Source organism: Trichomycterus rosablanca, chromosome 25, assembly GCF_030014385.1.
Source record: "Trichomycterus rosablanca isolate fTriRos1 chromosome 25, fTriRos1.hap1, whole genome shotgun sequence".
NCBI classification, from domain to species: Eukaryota; Metazoa; Chordata; class Actinopteri; order Siluriformes; family Trichomycteridae; genus Trichomycterus; species Trichomycterus rosablanca.
The window spans coordinates 8,224,526-8,245,462 of record NC_086012.1 but is presented as its reverse complement, the minus strand read 5'-3'; the positions used below and the strand labels follow the sequence as shown (position 1 = coordinate 8,245,462).

Here is a 20,937-nt window from a genome sequence, read left to right as displayed (position 1 = left end):
ACATCATCCAGCATCCTTGTGTAGTTAACAACTGTTTGTGGTCAGGCACCAGCACTCAGTTGTAAGAAACAAAGTTGTAAGAAGTGCACAATGTAGCTTGACATCAACTAGTTGCAATAAGCATTATATAGCATTATATAGCATTATATATATATATATATATATATATATAAATAAATGGTGACTTTACGTCTGTGCACCAAAAATGTTTTTAAAAAAAAAGGCCACCATGCAAATACATATCCTACTTAGGCACATTTATTTTAAATAAAGCTTTTTTTAATCTGGTATGAAAATAAATAAAATGATGAGTACATTATAACACACCTTATTAAGCCATTCCACTCTTTCCACATCAGGAAAATTAACCTGAAAAAAGAAGACATCAAAAGTTACAAATTACAACACATAACTACTTATCCTGTTCGGCATATTTTGAGATACATTGAAAGTGTATTTTTTTTAACTTAATAATCATGCTAGTAAAATGTGAGAAAATGTTAATGTAAATGTACAATATTACAGAAGACATTAGCATGCAATTCTGATCTGTTTTCTCCATCTGTTTACATTTCCACAGAAAGGAAGGCTATTTTATATAACTACAGGAAGCTATTTAGAGCCCATAAACTAAGAACTAGCACACAAACAGAAAAAGCTTTAAGATCCTAAAGGACATGGCTTAAATCTACATTATTTATGTACACTATTATTATTATTATTAAATCTCATACCAGCAGAACATACTTTGTCACTGAGGTCAGAACATTTTTCAGTAAACTATGTATTACATAAAAACATATATTCACAGAAAATTGTAAAAAATGTATTCATTATAAGTGTATTATAATAAGTAAGTTAAAGCAGTAAAAATACAAATATAAATTATTTAAATTTTGTTTTCCTAAAAAAGTTAAATATTAATATTATTTAGCATTTTGGATACTTTTTCAAAGAATGTTTAAAAGGATAAACTAGAAGCAACCAAATCACATTAAAGATGCAGAAAATAAATAAATAAATAAATAATAATGCTCTAAGAACATTATGTAGGTATTATCCCCAGGTATTTTGGTTTCCAAAAATGAGCTGAACGCTCTAAACTGCCCAATCACGACTCTGATCATGATGAAGCATTTATTGAAGATAAGGAAATAAACAAAATGTTTAAACACCAAGCTAGAAGCTACATATACAAGCCAGTGATAGCACTGTTTCATTTTATACACAACAAACCAAGTTAATTATGGTGATGGTTATGTATTAATATCATCTTTCCCCCATTTTCCATAAACAGTAGACCCTTGACTTACAAATTTAGTTGGTTCCAAAGGGCTGTTCTAAGTCAAAATTTTCGTTAGTCAAACCTATTTTTCCCATAAGAAATAATGTAAATAGAATTAATCCGTGCCAGACCTCCCAAACCACCCCCTTATCTAACCTTTCTAATGTCTTAAACAGACTTTTTTGTTTTAAATACAAGTATATTTTCCCCTAAATTTTAAATTATAGAATAGACATTACTGTAATAAACAATAATGAACGACAATACACAGTAGTAGTACTGTACTGTACATAAAAACACACAAATTACATTTCAGTACAGTACGTGTGCTGTACCATACACAATAATAAATTTCCTTCTTTTTTATAGAAAATGTATCTAACAGAAACAACAACTCTCATATTTCTCTATTATTTCCTTCTTTACTTCAATAGTGTTGTATTTTGTAGGTGTAATTGCACGAAAGAAAGACTACTTTACTGAGCCGATTTCCTTCGTCTCTCTCACTCACTGTCCCTGCTGTCTGATACACAGTGACAGCTACTGGCAGGAGTAATTATACATTATATACGTTTTCTCAACACTATGCTTTCTCTGCACCTTCTTTGGGGACAGTTTAATATAGAATTTTACAAAATATAAAGAAAACAGAGAGAGAGAGAGAGAGAGAGAGAGAGAGAGAGAGAGAGAGAGAGAGAGAGAGAGACGGTCGGAGTCAACTTGTTCGTGATGTCACGTGTTTCGCGAATTTCGATTCATAATCCAAAATTTGTTTGTTCATTAAGTTGAAAAAGATCGCTCATAACCCAAAATGTTCATATGGTAAACGGTTCGTAACTCAAGGGTCTACTGTAATATAAATATCAAAGCTCAGAGTTGTATGTGATGATAAGAATTACTTATTTCACAAAGTAACTCAAAATGAAGCCAGCAGAGTATTTAAAATCTGAGCTAAATCACAGAGGAGCAGTGATTTGGTAAAGAAACATGGCCTCTTAAAGGCACTAAACATACATCAAAGCTCAGTTCAGTACACCAGTAAGAAGAGGGGGAAAAACTACTGCCATGTTGTCCAGTTCAAGCCACCACTATAAAAGTATTTAATCTTTTGCAGTAACTCTGAGGTCTTCATTATTCTGATGATATTACCAAGGATTCTGGACAAAATGGGATTTTTCCCCATGGCCAGGCAGGTTTGCTGCTCCACCATAAGAAAACTGCCTACGGTGTCTGTAGGAAGGTTAAAAGTTGTTATACCCATTGCCCTTCTGGGTGCAATCAAACTATCCCCAAAAATGTTTGTTTATCAAATTAAATTAAATGTAATGCACAATTCCCTTTTTGACTTTCTTTTCCTCCTCTATTTGTTAATATTATGATCTCCTGAAAGATTATGGATATGACTTCCTTTGCTTGACGGAGACATGGCAACAACCTGGTGACTTCTCCCAGCTGAATCAGTGCACTCCACCTGGGTTTGTTTACATCTGCGAAGCTCATGTGACATGAGGATGAGGAGGCGGTACCACGATTCTCTTTAGAGAGAAATGTAGGGTTTCCACAGTATCTGTTCCTTTTTACTCTTCAAATCCCACCTAAAGACTCACTTATTCAAACTAGCCTACAATTAATTCACTTGATTGTTCAAATGTTAATTGTATATGTCTTGTATTGTTGTTTAACTGCTCTGTAAGATGTAAGGTGCCCTTGAGTGCTTTGAAAGGCGCCTATAAATAAAATGCATTATTATTATTATTATTCAGCTCCCCTGCTGCTTGCACCACCCTGGCAGACTTACATAAACCCCTTCCCCGTCCGATACCAGTCAACAGAGAGAGCCACTGTCCAGTTAAGAGAATCGCTATGCCGTGTTCCTAAACTACTCATGCAGGCACCTTGACCAGGCAGCATTTGCAGTAGGAGAAACTCTATCCTTCATCAGACACAGCCAATTGTATCTGTTGAGCAGGGGGCACCACCAGGACTCAAAAACAAAAGCCTAAATTCTGAGATGGAGGGTTAGCATTTTAGACTGCTGTACCACCTGAGCACCTACAACTTCCATTTAATTTTAATAAATAACACAATATTATTCTAATTGACCCATTCTACAACCCCAAATTGAAAAAAGTTGGGACAGCATGGAAAGTGCAAATAATAAAAAAAACAGAGTTTCTTACATTTACTTTTATTTAATTGCAGACAGGATGAACCTGAGATATTTTAAGTTTTGTCTGGTCAACTTCATTTCATTTATTAATAAACATCCATTCCTGCATTTCGGGCCTGCAACACATTCCAAAAAAGTTGGGACAGTAGAGCATTTACCACTTTGTAATGATGCCATTCCTTTTCACCACACTTAAAAGATTTTTTGGCACAGAGGATACCACTGTGCAACGGTAGGGGTCATTGCTGTTGCATTTTACCTTTCAAAATTCTCCACACATTCTCTATTGGGGACAGGTCAGGACTGCAGGCAGGCCAGTCCAGTACCCATACCCTCTTCTTCCGCAGCCATGCCTTTGTAATGTGTGCAGCATCGGTTTTGCATTGTCTTGTTGAAAAATGCATTGACAACCCTGGAAAAGATGATGTCTTGAAGGCAGCATATGTTGCTCTAAGATCTCAATGTACTTTTCTGCATTAATGCTGCCATCACAGAAGTGTAAATTACCTTCGCCAAAGGCACTGACACAGCCCCATACCATGACAGACCCTGGCTTTTGCTGCTGTCTGGATGGTCCTTTTCGTCTTTGGTCTGGAGCACACGGCGTCCACTTTTTCTAAAAAAGACCTGGAATGCTGATTCATCTGACCACGATACACATTTCCACTGTGTGATGATCCATCCTAGATGCCTCAGAGCCCAGAGAAGTCGACGCCGCTTCTGGACATGGTTAACGTAAAGGCTTAGTTTTTGCACAGTAAAGTTTTGAGTGGCATTTGTGCATGTAACTCTGTATTGTAGTGCTTGACTAAGGTTTGCCAAAGTAATCCCTTGCCCATGTGGTTATATCAGCTATTGTTGAGTGGCGGTTCTTGATGCAGTGCCGTCTGAGGGATCGAAGATCACATGCGTTCAGCTTAAGCTTGCGCCCTTGGCCTTTACGCACTGAAATTCCTCCAGATTCCTTGAATCATTGAATGATATTATGCATTGTAGAGGGAGAAATATGCAAATCCCTTCCAATCTTTCTTTGAGGTACATTGTTTTTAAACATTTCAATAATTTTGGAAACTGGAGATCCTCTGGCCATTTTTGCTCATCAAAGACACAGCCTTTCCTGGATGCTGCTTTTGTACCAAACCATGATTACAATCACCTGTTGACATCACCTGTTTGGAATCACATCATTATTATTCATCAGTTTAATGTATCATTATTATTTATCAGTTTTTCACCTCATTACTAGCCCGAAATTGCCCCAGTCCCAATTTCTTTTCAGCAGGCCTGAAATGCAACAATGGAGGTATATTAACAAATTAAATGAAGTTGAGTAGATAAAACATGAAATATCTTGGGTTCAAACTGTCTGCAAACAAATAAAAGTCAAAGAAAATTTAAGGAACACTGCATTTTTATTTTATTTGCATTTTCCATACTGTCCCAACTTTTTTTGATCTGAGGTTGTAATGAACAACCCTCAGCATTTTAGTAGGGATGAAAACACATGAATAAAGCTATTGTGGCCAATACATGAAAATGCATTTTAAAATGTGTTATTATTATGGACAAGGCCACAAACAAACTAATCCACTAAACTAAAATAGAAAATTTATTTTTATTACCTTGGTCTGGGAATCTGAGTTAAATTCTTACACTCAGTCACTCTCTGAGTTTGGCATGTTTTGTGGTGTCAGCATGGGTCACATTTGGGTACCTTAGTTTACTCCTATCACCCAACAACATGCAAAGGTAAAATAGCTATTTTAAATTGCCTCTATGCCCTGGAATGGATTGAAACCCTGCTTTGTGACCAGTGTGGGACCATTGTTTATCAAATATACAACCCCAAATCAGAAAAAGTTGGGACAGTATGAAAAATGCAAATAAAATAAAAATGCTGTGTTTCTTACATTTACTTTGACTTTTATTTGATAGCAGACAGTTTGAACCTGAAATGTTTTATGTTTTATCTGCTCAACACATTCCAAAAAAAGTTGGGACTGGGGCAATTTAGGGCTAGTAATGAGGTGATTGTAATCATGGTTTGGTACAAAAGCAGCATCCAGGAAAGGCTGAGACTTTGATAAGCAAAGATGATTGCAGTTTGTCAACAAATGTGTGAGAAAATAAGATAACACTTTATTGATACCGAAGGAAATTGCAGAAAATGATTGAAATGTTTACAAACAATGTACCTCAAAGAAAGATTGGAAGGGATTTGCATATTTCTCCCTCTACAGTGCATAATATCATTAAACGATTTAAGGAATCAGGAGGAATTTCAGTGCATAAAGGCCAAAGGTGCAAGCTTAAGCTGAACCCCCATGCTCTTTGATCCCTCAGCCAGCACTGCATCAAGAACCGCCACTCAACAATAGCTGATATAACCACATGGGTGAGGGATTACTTTGGCAAACCTTTGTCAAGCACTACAATATGGAGTTACATGCACAAATGCCACTTAAAACTTTACTGTGCAAAAACGAAGCCTTATATTAACCATGTCCAGAAGTGGCTTCAACTTCTCTGGGCTTGGAGGCATCACACAGTGTAAACGTGTATTGTGGTCAGATGAATCAGCATTCCAGGTCTTTTTTGGAAAAAGTGGACGCCGTGTGCTCCGAACCAAAGATGAAAAGGACCATCCAGACTGTTATCAGCAAGAAGTCCAAAAGCCAGGGTCTGTCATGGTATGGGGCTGTGTCAGTGCCCTTGGCAAAGGTCATTAACACTTCTGTGATGGCAGCATTAATGCAGAAAAGTACATTGAGATCTTAGAGCAACACACGCTATACTGCCAAAAGTATTCGCTCGTCTGCCTTCACACGCAGGTAACCTTGAGTGACATCCCATTCTTAATCCATAGGGTTTAATATGATGTCGGCCCACCCTTTGCAGCTATAACAGCTTCAACTCTTCTGGAAAGGCTTTCCACAAGGTTTAAGAGGAATTTATGGGAATTTTGGACCATTCTTCCAGAAGCACATTTGTGAGGTCAGACACTGATTTTGGACAAGAAGGCCTGGCTCGCAGTCTCCGCTCTAATTCATCCCAAAGGTGTTCTATCGGGTTGATGTCAGGACTCTGTGCAGGCCAGTCAAGTTCTTCCACACCAAACTCGCTCATCCATGTCTTTATAGACCTTGCTTTGTGCACTGGTGCGCAGTCATGTTGGAACAGGAAGGGGTCATCCCCAAACTGTTCCCACAAAGTTGGGAGCATGAAATTGTCCAAAATCTCTTGGTATGCTGAATTATTAAGAGTTCCTTTCACTGGAACTAAGGGGCCGAGCCCAACTCCTGAAAAACTACCCCACAACATAATCCCCCTCCACCAAACTTTACACTTGGCACAATGCAGTCAGACAAGTACCGTTCTCCTAGCAACCGCCAAAACCAGACTCATCCATCGGATTGCCAGATGGAGAAGCGTGAATACTGTAGTCCATCTATTTCTCTACATACATTTTTAGCTTGCTTTCACCCTGTTCTTCAATGGTCAGGACCCCCACAGGACCACTACAGAGCAGGTATTATTTAGGTGGTGGGTCATTCTCAGCACTGCAGTGACACTGACATGGTGGTGTGTTAGTGTGTGTTGTGCTGCTATGAGTGGAGCAGACACAGCAGCGCTGCTGGAGTTTTTAAATACCATGTCCATTCACTGTCCACTCTATTAGACACTCCTACCTAGTTGGTCCACCTTGTGTATGTAAATTCAGAGACGATCGCTCATCTATTGTTGCTGTTTGAGTTGGTCATCTTCTAGACCTTCATCAGTGGTCACAGGACGCTGCCTATGGGGCGCTGTTGGCTGGATATTTTTGGTTGGTGGACTATTCTTAGTCCAGCAGTAACAGTGAGGTGTTTAAAAACTCCATCAGCATTACTGTGTCTTATCCACTCATACCAGCACAACACACACTAACACACCACCACCATGCCATTGTCACTGCAGTGCTGAGAATGATCCACCACCTAAATAATACCTACTCTGTGGTGATCCTGGGAGAGTCCTGACCATTGAAGAACGAAAACACTTTCATTGGTGAAAGCAGGCTAAAAAAAGTATGTAGAGAAACAGATGTAATACAGTCAGTAATTGTAGAACTACAAAGTGTCTCTATATGGTAAGTGGAGCTAATAAAATGGACAGTGAGTGTAGAAACAAGGAGGTGGTCATAATGTTATGCCTAATCGGTGTATGTATCAAAACAGGGAACAAGGGACTAAACAGGTATTGATAAATGATCTAGGGAAGGTATGTAGGCAGGCATTATTGTTTTGACTTGAATGTTTTGACTTGAATGTGGGGCTAAAGTTAGCCAGTAAAGAGAGTGCAACAGTGGGGTGATGTGGCAGCACCTAAATAGAGTTGGAGAGCTCTGATACTGGATGTGGAAAGACCTGACAGGAGGGAGTTGCAACAATCTAGCCCCAAGATGACAACTGAATGGACAGAAATCTGAGTGGCTACAATAAAGAGTAATGACCAGTTAGGTCGTTGTACAGGAACAACCTGCATGATCAGGTTTGCAACAAGAAAGATAGTTGGCTATTTAAAATGACACAGTGCTTTTGTATATTTTTGGTTGGTGTGCTCTGAGTGGGAGTGGGAGTTAATTAAGCTTTTTTAAATTACAAATAAAACAATCAGCATAAAATGTTAAATCTTTAAAACAGTTTAAAACACCGTTTCTGAAAATCTAAGTCAAAATCTAAATCATCACTTTTATTATTACTTTTATCACATTTTGTAATATACAATAAAACAAAAATATATGTATTTTGAAATATATTTCTTTTAAACAATTTTTTTTCATTTACAAAAGTACAAAGAAATTATTTGTAATGTTTTGGCTGTCCAACTTGATTGTATTTTGTAAATATATATACATTTTGATGGCTTTAACACTCAAAACAGACTGGACAAAATAAGAGTAAAAAATGCATCCAAGTATTCAAGTTACACTATTATTAAACATTCTACAATAAGCAGGTGAATTGGTAACAAATAAGAGTATAATGATTGAGTGTAAAAGGAGGGTCCACCAAAGGCTTCATTATGAAAATGGGGAACGGCTGAGCACTTTATGCCAAACTTCTTGAGAGAGATCTTGATCATGTTAATTGATCATAATATTGTAAAAAGATTTAGGGAATTGTGAGGAGTCTTCAGAGGATAGAAACCACTGCTGAATGTGCACGACCTTTAAATCGTCACATCTAAAGTTGGGCCGTCATTCTACTGTAATAAATATAGCACAATGCACTTTGGCGTACTCTGAAAAACTGTTGTCAGTTGATAGTCATCAATTGTATCAAGAAATGCAACTTGAAAACTCTATTATGCAAAGAGAAAGCCTTATGGCAATGCAGAAGTGCTGCCAAGTATTGTGAGCCGTACCTCATCAGATGGAGCAAAAGAGAGTGAGAAAATGTGTGCTGTGGTCAGATTAGCTTACGTTTCAGCTTGTTTTTGGAAAAAAATTGACGTAAAGTTCTCTGTGCCAAAAGATGAAAACTACTAACAAGACAAAGTCAAGCCTCATTCTGCATGCACTATGACGGCATGGCTTTCCAGACACAGTGTGTCTGTTTGACTGGCCTGCTTGCAGTCCAGATTTGTCTCATATATGTATGGCACACTGTGATGAGAAGAATCAGACAATAGTGACCACAGACTGTTAGGCGGCTCAATTTTTCTAACAAGCAAAAATAGGCAAAAATTTCAATTGCAAAACTGCAACAATTAGTATCCTCAGTTCACAAACCATTAGCTCTATGTAACATTGGTAAACATGACCTCTGACTAATGGGGAAATTGGGTTTGTACATAGAACTGACCACATTAATAACAAATTACAGTGACTGCAATTTTTTTTCTAACTTAGGTTCTGATGATTGGAGCAGAATAGAAGCATGGTCATTAGTGGTCTAAAAGATCTTTGACCCCCACTGTTCGGACATTTATTTGAAATTTTTTAGGCTAAATGTCAATTCTTAGAAAATATAAAACTTAAATGATTTTCAATTAACTGTTGGCACAGTCCTTATTTCAGTAAAACATAATGTAATTATAACATACAATCCTGATATCTAATCAAAGCTATATAATAATGGAAACAAAATGACCATAATTTCAATACAAAAAGATAACAGATAGCATACAAAGATGAACACATTTATAAAACTTCAAATGTACTTTGTGGCTATAAAAACATGTTCGTGAAAAGTATCATAAAAAGACTTAATGATCACATGTCGTCTATTAATTGTTGAAGTATTGACATTCCATTGTTAACAGGTTTAACTGGAAAGCTGCAGGATGATTTTTTTTAACCAAGCTGAATTCACAGCTGATGAGCTAATATCATAGGAACGCTTGGATGCAGTTGCTGATCTACTGGTTTGGTTGTGAACACAGTAGTTGACAAATTTTCAACTATTAAATGCCATTCTATTTTAATGATTCTTGTGAAAGGTTTATCCTAGAATCTGCAAATATAATCCACATTCACCATATTTTGAGAGACTGAAGGCCAAGAATAGAACAAGGTCAGAAAGAATGAGACTGAAAAGGAATGTGCTAAATTTAGTCTTTGTCTGTAGAAAGACTCTATGGGAACACCCTCCTGATGTCATATATATGCTGCCTATAAACCTCATTCCACACATGCCTACCTCTGTCCTTATCTGTACCTCCCCCATTACAGTCAAGCCGGAAAGTCTGCACACCACTTTCACCTTCTCCACGTTTTATACGTTACAGACTCATTCTATAACACATTGAATTCTTTTTTTTGGCCTTAAACATCTACACACAATCGCCAATAATTAAAAAGTGAAAACAGGATTTAGAAAATATAACATTTTATTTTACTGACAAAAATTGTTTATTTAGGGGTTACATATCTGTACACACCTAATACTTCGTTGATGCACCTTTGGCAGCAGTTACAGCTTTAAGACGTCTTGGGAAAGAAGCTATGAGCTTGGCTCACTTGTTTCTGGACATTTTTGCCCATTCCTCCTGGCATATCTTTGCAAGCTCCATCAGGTTGGATGGGGAGCGTTGGTGCACAGCCATTTTCAGCTCCCTCCAAAGATGTTCAATTGGATTCAGGTCTGGGCTCTGGCTGGGCCACTAAAGGACATTCACAGACTTTCTCCAAAGCCACTCCTTTGTTCTCTTGGCTGTGTGCTTCGGGTCATTCCCGCTGCTGAAAAACATCCCCACATCATGATGCTGCCACCACCATGCTTCACTGTAGGGATGGCATTAGCCAGGTGATGAGCGGTACCTGGTTTCCTCCAGAAACCAGGTACCGCTTGGTATTCAGGCCAAAAAGTTAAATTTTGGTTTCATCAGACCAGAGAATCTTGTTTATCATGGTTTGAGAGTCCTCTAGGTGCCTTTTGGCAAACTCCAAGCGGGCTGTCATGTGCCTTTTAGTAAGAAGTGGCTTCCGTTTGGCCACTCTACCATAAAGGCATGATTTGTGGAGTACTGCTGGGATGGTTGATCTTCTGATAGGTTTTCCCATCTCCACAAGGATACGCTGGAGCTCTGTCAGTGACCCTTAAGTTCCTCTTCACCTCCCTGGCCAAGTCCCGTCTTCCCCAATCGCTCAGTTTGGCCGGGCAGGCCAGGTCTAGGAAGTTTTTTGGTGGTTCAAAACTTCTTCCATTTACAAATGATGATGGCCACTGTGCTCTTTGGAACCTGTAAAGCTGCAGACATTTTTCTGTACGCTTCTCCAGATCTATGCCTTGACATAATCCTATTTCTGAGGTCTGCAGATAATTTCTTCTACCCCATGGCTTGGAGTTTGCTCTGATATGCACTGTCAACTGTAGGACCTTACGTATATAGGCAGGTGTTGGCAATCCCAAATCATGTCAAATCAATTGAATTTACTACAGGTGGACTCCAATTAAATTGTAGAAACATCTCAAACAGTATCAGTAAAAACAAAATGCACCTCAGCTCACTTTTGGGTGTCATCAAAGAATGTGCACACTTGTGTACATATGATATATTACATGTTGATTTTTAATAAATTACCACAAATGTCTAAAAACCTGCTTTCACCTTGTGGGGCTATTTTGTGTGTGTACAACCCCAAATCAGAAAAAGTTGGGACAGCATGGAAAATGCAAATAATAAAAAAAAACAGAGTTTCTTACATTTACTTTGTCTTTTATTTGATTGCAGACATGATGAACCTGAGATATTTCATGTTTTGTCTGCTCAACTTCATTTCATTTATTAATAAACATCCATTTCTTCATTTCAGGCCTGCAACACATTCCAAAAAAAGTTGGGACAGTAAAGCATTTACCACTGAAATTCCTCCTGATTCCTTGAATCGTTTGATGATATTATGCACTGTAGAGGGAGAAATATGCAAATCCCTTCCAATCTTTCTTTGAGGTACATTGTTTTTAAACATTTCAATAATTTTCTCATGCATTTGTTGACAAACTGGAGATCCAGTGGCCATCTTTGCTCATCAAAGCCTTTCCTGGATGCTGTTTTTGTACCAAACCATAATTACGATCACCTGTTGACATCACCTGTTTGGAATCATAATTATTTAGTTTTTTCACCTCATTACTTGCCCTAAATTGCCCCGTCCCAACTTTTGTTGGAATGTGTTGCAGTCCTGAAATGCAGAAGTGGAGGTATAATAACAAATGAAATGAAGTTGAGCAGACAAAACATGAAATATCTTGGGTTCAAACTGTCTGCAGTCAAATAAAAGTCAAAGTAAATGTAAGGAACACTGCATTTTTATTTTATTTGCATTTTCCATACTGTCCCAACTTTTTCATGTGAAGAAAAAAAGCAATCCGAGCCATGAATAATGAATAAGAAACCATCCATGAAAACAAAATGAACATAAAGCCAGTTTAATATTTTTTTTTTAAATGTAAGCAGAAAAACAAACAGACCTTGGTTACTCCAACATATAAAAGTCTAACACATTAACCATTAAATAACAATCACTCATTATCATATTGGCGGGCCTTTGGGTGGCACAGCAAAAATTACATGCCATTCCAAAACTGTATGTATTATTATTAAGTGCTCTCTGCAGCTACAACAGCCTCCACTGTTCTGGAAAGGCTTGCTGCCAAATTTTGAATTTGTAAAAATTCATAAGGGCAATTTTTTGATCAGGTGCTGATGTTAAATTAGATGGCTTGGGTCGCAATTGCCAAGTACTCTCCTGCTTCCTACATTTTTTACAATATTATAAACAGTAGATGTAATTATTTGCAATCTTGCATTAAAAAATTTGAAAATTTGAATTTTTGAATTGGTTGGCAATCCTCTCTCGAAGTTTGCCACAAAGTGGTGAGCCACGATCCATCATTGCTTGTAAAGACTGATCTTAAAGGTGGATTCTTCTTTTATATGCAACCATGATTGACCATACCTGTTACTAATTCACCTGCTTACTGTGGAACACTGTAACTTGAATATTTCATAATTTACCATTTATAATGTCCCAACCTTTTGTAATGTGTTACAGGCATCAAATTCTAAATGTGTTTCTATCTGCAAATTCCAGTAAAAAAATATTTTGTTTCTTTTTATTTTTGTAAAATAAAGATTCAAGAGCATTAATAAATTACATATTTTTTCTTTTTACTGCATTTTACACAATGTCCCAGCTTTTTCAAAAATGAGGTTTGTACATACATCATGTTTTTGTTAACTAAGTTTAGGGTCTTGTTTAGAGGCCTAGTTGCGGTGGTGGGGCTTGAACCAGCAACCTTCTGACCAACAGTCTAGGACCTTTACTGCTGAGCTAACACTGACGTACATGCCACCTGTTTAAGTTTTATTAGTTACTTATTTATCAAGTAAACATTACCAGTGTATTAAAATGCACAAAGGATAGTTCCATATAGAGGATGAAAATTTAGCTGCAAATATAACATAACTTCAACTTTGACCAGGGTTTCCAAACTGTTACAAAAGACTGATCCACGGCACTGCTCCCCACTGCTTAAAATGACATCATGCTAAAGCTTGCTCACACAGACACACAGCACAACAAGACTTCTAAAAAGAACATAACTGTGCAGTGGAAAAGTTTGGTTGGTTTGTCTCTATGGTGACACTTACTGGTACAACTGCATGTCTGGATGACATCACAATTTTGTGATGTGTAAATTTTTGTGAAGTGCCTAAAAAGTTCAAAGTTAATGCCAAATTTGGACAAGATTAGAAAAGATTTTATTTTCCTAATACTTAGTATTATTTTAGCAATATTTTAGTCCAACCACCTTTTAGCATGCCTCTCAAAAGTCTTAGGTAAGTATATTAATAAGTATTTGATCCCCTGCTGATTTTGTAAGTTTACCCCCTTACAAAGACTTGAACAGTCTATAATTTTTATGGAAGGTTTATTTTAACAGAGAGAGACAGAATATCAACAAAAAATAAAAATAAAAAACATTAAATAAAAGTTATAAATTAATTTGTATTTAATTAAGGGAAATAAGTATTTGATCCCCTACCAACCAGCAAGAATTCTGACCCCCACAGACCGGTTAAGAATGATTCTGAGAAAGGTGAGGTCAGTCCAGAATTACACGGGAGGAGCTTGTCAATGATCTCAAGGGAGCTGGGAGCAGAGAAATGCTGGATATGACCCCAAGAACACCATCCCCACCGGGCATTTCTTTGCCTCCAAACACGGCGAGTGGAGTTGATGCCAAAGAGCTCAATTTTAGTCTCAATTGACCATATCACATTCTCCCAAGCTTTCTCTGAATCATTCAGGTGTTCATTGGCAAACTTCAGACGGGCCTGTACATGAGCCTTCTTGAGCAAAGGGACTTTGCGGGCACTGCAGGATCTCAATCCATTACGGCGAAGTGTGTTACTAATGGTTTTCTTGGTGACTGTGCTCCCAGCTCCCTTGAGATCATTGACAAGCTCCTCCCGTGTAATTCTGGACTGACCTCACCTTTCTCAGAATCATTCTTACCCCACCAGGTGAGATCTTGCATGGAGCTCCAGAGTGAGGGTGATTGACTGTAATCTTGTATTTCTTCCATTTTCGAATTATCGCACCAACAGTGGTCTCTTTCTCACCAAGCTTCTTGCTGATGGTCTTGTAGCCCATTCCAGCCTTGTGCAGGTCTACAATCTTGTCCCTGACGTCCTTTGATAGCTCTTTGGTCTTGCCTATGGTGGCCGAGAGATTTGAACGGAAGAAACTGATTCTGTGACAGGAGTCTTTTATACAGGGACAGGACTAATTTGTGTGCCTCATGGGCACATTACCGGTCTGTGGGGGTCAGAATTCTTGCTGGTTGGTAGGGGATCAAATACTTATTTCCCTTAATTAAATACAAATTAATTTATAACTTTTATTTAATGTTTTTTGTTGTTGTTGTTGTTGATATTCTGTCTCTCTCTGTTAAAATAAACCTTCCATAAAAATTATAGACTGTTCAAGTCTTTGTAAGGGGGTAAACTTACAAAATCAGCAGGGGATCAAATACTTATTTCCCCCACTGTACATACATTGTTGATTAAGATGGCAACTACAAATAAAAGCATTGTTAATGCTTTTACAAAAATATAAACCAAGGCACCTGTGTGCCCACTATTCTGTGTAGCTTTTCAATGCTCACTACAGACTTATTATTTAAAGTCATGCAAAACATCTAACAAATCACTTAGACATGCAAAAAAAGCAAAGCAGAAGCTTAATCAGATAAGGTGTTTTTGCTATTACATGACTGGTCTGGGGGTGAAAATACTGGTATTGGAAAAAGTAAAAACTACATATAATTATTATTATAACAAATAAAAAAAAACAATGTCATGCTGTTCAAACCCATATAACAACAAACGCCCACAAGCAATGAGCAGAAGGTCAATTACAAATCTGGATATGAAAAAGGTAAGTTCTATCTAAGATAAGAACTACTTTTATCATTTAGATACTACTTGCATTTTTTTTTTTTTTATATACTTAATGGCAAGAATTCACATGTGAATGTTAACTACAATGCCACTATATGTATATGATATATGTCCTGGGTAGGACACCATAAGGGTTATAGGCAATAAGAAAACTCTTGATCATCACCTTCCATAGTCAACAAGAATGTAGCACACTGGATTAATCCATATGGAAGTGGTCTAAACAAATCTAAAATTTCAGATTTAATGTAATATTATTGACCTGCAATGTGGATGAAACCAATATATCACATGGTGAAAATAACCAGTGTGTAGGTTTAAAAACAGTGATTAAGGTCTGTCTGTCTCTCTGTGTGTCTGTCTTTCTAGTTTAAATCCAAGTAATACTGACTTTGTAACAAACTTTCTTTTACCTGTGGCAGCAAAAAACTAGAACTGTGCATTTGTCATAAGCTACTGGTCCAGTATAAATAGTTCTCTATCTTTGTTGATGCATGCTCAATAGTCCAGGTACACAAATCCACAAAGTTGAATCAGTTCATCTGGACACAAGTTTGTTGTAGAGATACGTTTCGTCACTCAATCCGAATGACTTCTTCAGTCTGAGCTGGTGTTGAATACCCCAACCTTATATGCAGTTGATTTGCATAACGACCGATCACTGCCCATTGCATAACAATGGAACCGGTGATCAGGTCCATATGTAATTCACAATGACCATTAATTACAATGGCCATGTGTGTCTTTCACACATGATTGGGGTAAAGCTCCTATTACGGCGTTGTATGATGGTGAGAGATGTAATAATACATTTTATTTATATAGCGCTTTTCAGGACACTCAAAGACGCCCCTCTCAGGCCCCCTCCCCGGTTCAGGGATGGTCGTTCCCTCTTCACGTAAATGGCCTCTTTGACTCCACGTTCAAACCAGCGTTCCTCCTTGTCAAGGATCTGCACATCTTCATCATTAAATGAGTGGCCGCTGGCTTGCAGGTGCGTGTAAACCGCGGAGTCCTGGCCAGAAGAGGTTGATCTTCTATGTTGGGCCATCCGTTTCGCCAGTGGCTGTTTAGTTTCCCCGATGTACAGTTCCCGACAATCCTCCTGGCACCTAACAGCATACACTACGTTACTCTGTTTGTGTCAAGGAACCCGGTCCTTAGGGTGAACTAATTTCTGGCATAACGTGTTCTGGGGTTTGAAAGCAACTGAAACGCAGTGTTTGGAGAATATCCGTTTTAATTGTTCCGATACTCCCGCCACAACGCTGGTTTGAACGTGGAGTCAAAGAGGCCATTTACGTGAAGAGGGAACGACCATCCCTGAACCGGGGGGGGGGGGGGACGTATCTCTACAACAAACTTGTGTCCAGATGAACTGATTCAACTTTGTGGAGTTCTCTATCTTATTTTTTACCAGTTTGAGTTACCTAAAGGGCCTACTGATTTTCAATAGCAGGGCTTTCTTGCTGATAGGTTGTGTTCACCACAGACTGAAACAAGTTTAGACAAGGAAGATGCAATCTGTACCTGTTCAATGCTACCTGAACAATGGCTTTATTAGGTGGCAAAAAGATGACTCATTCACTTTTACTATAATCTCTGACTGTTCCAGTACTTTTCCAGTGTGTGAAATTTGGAACAGAACTCATTCTAAAATCGTAGTTCTTTTGGTTTACATCTTAGCCAGTTTTTCAGAGTGCATCAAGTAAATGAGTGTTTACCGAATTTCAATCACAGCTTTCATGCATTGGCATGCTCTCCACCGGTCTTTCACATTGCTAAGTCACACTGTTGTCACTTTAAAGATTCCAGCAGCTTGTCTTTTTTAATGGCATGTGAAAGAAGTCCTTTTTTATAGGTTTTAGACAAGTGTCTGTCATTGCCCAAGTGGTATTTGTCATTCTTTTGGTAACTTACTTGAAGTCATCCTACAATCATTGAGAGATTTATTTAAATGGCTGTCAGTGAAAAGTTGTTTGTGCCTTCTGCCAGTCTGTAGCTTTGTTGACCCCCAATGTATGCTGCTTGACCTTCTTCTTATAAATCACTATCTTCTCAATTTTAGGGACGGAAGCAACTTGATGCTCACTGTATCTCTCTAACAGTAAAACCAGAAGTAAACCCTTCTTTTTCTCACTCAATTTATTTTAGCACTGTTTTTGAAAAACAATTATAACCACAGCAGTGTTTTTAAACCTTCTTAAATAAGATTTGGTTCAGATGATAATTTAATCAGTACCTCATTACGTAGAATGGCCTGTGTTGGAATTCAATAGACACTGGAATGGAAAGGCTGCCATACTGAATCAGCAAAAAATGTAGGTCAATGATTAAAGTTCAGACTGACAGAATAAATTGGAAAGATTACTGAAGGCAAACAGACGGAAGGCTGCTGGCTGATCATGACATCTGATTTGCTCTCCTGAGTGCCACTATCATTTTAAGAGCAGATGATACATTCAAATGTACAATTAACTGCTTACTTTGTCCAAAATCTTGGTCAAATAATTTAATTTAATTAATTTAAATAATTTAACCTAGGTTTACAATATTCAAGAGTATTACTATGCTATACATTTTAAAATAATTAACAAATATTAAACTAATTATATAGCTGATAAAATATGTATAGGCATGACTTTAAATGGTACATCAGCTTCTATTGTCCTAAACAACTCCAGCAAGATTCACTGACAGTAAAAACTGAAGGGGCTAAACCAATTTGTAGAATAAATTGTAATAATAGAACGTTTACATACAGATATTACAAATACAACATTAAATTACAAATCAGAGTTGTTGGTCCACATTCTGCCTAGTTTTTGTGACATCGTAGGTCATTCAAAAGCTAAGCATTTCTTGAATATTGCAAAATTAGTGTTAAATTTCCACTTAATACCATTTAATATGCACCACAGATATGATACTTCAATGTGTTATTTTTCATTTAAGAACAGACTGAAGCACAGTTGTTGAAAACAATGTGACCAAAGCAGGTTTATCAAATGCTTTTGCAAAAAGCATGTAAAAAACCAAGCTGAGCTAGCTTGTTTACATTCCTCCTGCCAATCACATTAATAACATGCTCTAAAAAGCCATTTTCTCCACTCCTATATACAACAGCCTTATAATAAAACTTTAAAGTGGGAACTGGCATTTACATACTTTACTATGTTGATCTAATAACCTAAAGATCATCAGTTATTTGTAGTTTACATTTTCAAGATGTACACTATCAGTACTTTGATTGAACTCAAGCAAATGCATTAATCCCATTTAAAATAGATTAATTACAGTACTGTTGTTAGCAGTGTAAAAATATGATGGTATACAGCTAACCCAAAGTAAAGAGACCATCTAAGGTATTTAAAAATGCATTTCAAGTTGTCTCTCTAGTCTGAGGTTAGATATTTAGGGTTTCAGACTTTAAATGAATGCAGACTAATAACAAATAACAACATGATAGACTCCCTTACAAAATGTTTAGCAACACAAATCATGGGAAAACAAGATATGCTGTTATAGTTGATCTTGTAGCCACTTGAGCCAGAATGTTACCCTGTCCACCTTTAATACACACTGCAGCTTTAACCGGCAGTGTGTGGAATAATGTTAACACTACCAGTGTTTAATTCAGCGTGTCAGTCTGTGGATATTGGCTTTAATTTTAAATATGACTAGTTGAAATTGAAACAATAAAGATTTAAATGCAGATCAAGTAGGCTACTCTTCCAAGTATTAAAACAGCTGCAAAACAGTGTGCAAAACCAATAGGCTATAACTGAACCGAACGCCCTAACATTAATCTTTACAACACAGACAGCTGTAAAGCTGTTACTCACCCAGGGTGGCAGCTTTGAAGTTGGTAAACTTTGTCGTACTACTTTCTCTTCGTGATCGAAAAACTGAAGTGTTTTGTTTACTGCAGGAAACCTGGTTCCATGATTCCGCCTTAGCCAGAACACCACAGCCAGCAAAATCAGAATCCAACTGAAACTGAATCCGAAATAACCCAAGACATAAATCGGAAAAACAATCAGAAAATTCTTTCCGAATTTGATGCCCGAGTTTTTGGCATCATTAACTGCGGTCTGAGATTCATTGATCGGTTCCACATCAGAAAGAGGAGCCGGTTTGGATTCTGATGGATGCGAAACCAAGTCCCGTCCGTCATTGGGTCGAGGAGCTGCTCCCGGTTTAGGGTCCAGTCCATTCACCGCAGCACTCATTTACGAGCAGTGAAGTAAACTTTCACAAAAAGATAAAATATTTAAATCTAAAAAAAAAGCAGGAATTCGTTTTGAAGAAAGCACAAGGTAAGTGGAGGAAAAAGTCAGATCCACTGATCCTTTATGAACGCGCAGGACTTCCTGGGATCACAGATGATTCAATCAGTTTGGGCTAAAAGAAAACTACGCAGCGTCCCTCGTCTGACCTTCAGTTATACCAACACTTTTTCTACCGATAGTCTTGGTAAATCCTCTGTTCCTACAAACTTTACACTGCCATCTTGCCACCGCTCGCCACGGACTGAACTACACAGACTGAGTTTGTCAGGAAAATAGTACGAGCTGCATGGCGTCTCTATAAGACTTCCTACTTTAGTGTGCGAGTGTGTATTCACATACGACCAGTGGCGCTATTTGGGCTTGTTCCTGTAAACACACACAAACGGAAAGATGAAGGGCCAGCCCAGCTCCTTCTTGTGTTACAACCAGGAAGCTGTGACGCCCAGCTTTCTGTACTACAAGCAGATTTGTTTCACCAACTAGCTGAGCCTTCACCCCGTGTAGTGAAATGGCGCCATCGTGTGATGACCCACATAGAACGAGAGGGCTAGGTACAGTGCGCTCAAAGATTATTATAAATCAAACTTAATAAACTGAACCTCCAGTCAACGTGGTAATTAAGTTATAAAAAAGTTAATGCCAACATTTTATTATTATTATATTAATTATATTATATTATAATTATATTAATAAGTGCCTTTCAACTTCTTTTGATTCCAACTCCTGGCGACCATACGGATAGTCCTCTGTTTGGGCCTTCAGGCTTCTTGATGGCTTATTTTTACCATCTTGCCGTCCTATTTCTCTTTTACCTTCAACGTTTTCAGTGGCGAATATGTTATATTGTGGCGCCGGCCCTTGGCAGTTCACTCAGTGGTTTAGGACAGACACTCATTCATACACACAGACATTCATACAACAGACAAACATAAAAGCTGCCTATCCAGCCCTCACCGCAGCCACCTCATTCCCAACACTGTGCTACACGGCCACAGTAAGCCTGGACAGCATGGCCGCAAGGGCTTCTGGGTAAAGCCCGTGCCGGCCCCCTAGTGGCAACGCTACATTGCCCCCTCCCCAAAGGTCAACCGTCCCGGTGACCTAAGCTGCGTCCGGAATCGCATACTTCCATACTCAATAGTACGCGAAATGAGGACGCGAGAGCGGTTAGTATGTCCGAATACACAGCATACACAAAGAGGTACGCGAGAAGTACCCGGATGACCTACTTATTG

At 38.0% G+C, this 20,937-nt stretch overlaps 1 protein-coding gene across 1 annotated transcript in view; it reads right to left on the bottom strand.

Moving 5' to 3' along the window:
- The window catches only part of esyt2a (extended synaptotagmin-like protein 2a), a 58,427-nt gene extending 38,447 nt beyond the window's left edge, over positions 1-19,980 (bottom strand). Inside the window, exons 1-2 of the mRNA XM_062987609.1 lie at positions 19,256-19,980; positions 328-369 (exon numbers count right to left, since the gene is read on the bottom strand). Coding sequence (XP_062843679.1) covers positions 328-369; positions 19,256-19,642 — 429 coding nt within the window. The 5' untranslated portion in view covers positions 19,643-19,980. The remainder of the gene's footprint in view (positions 1-327; positions 370-19,255) is intronic.
- Positions 19,981-20,937: the final 957 nt, after the last annotated feature.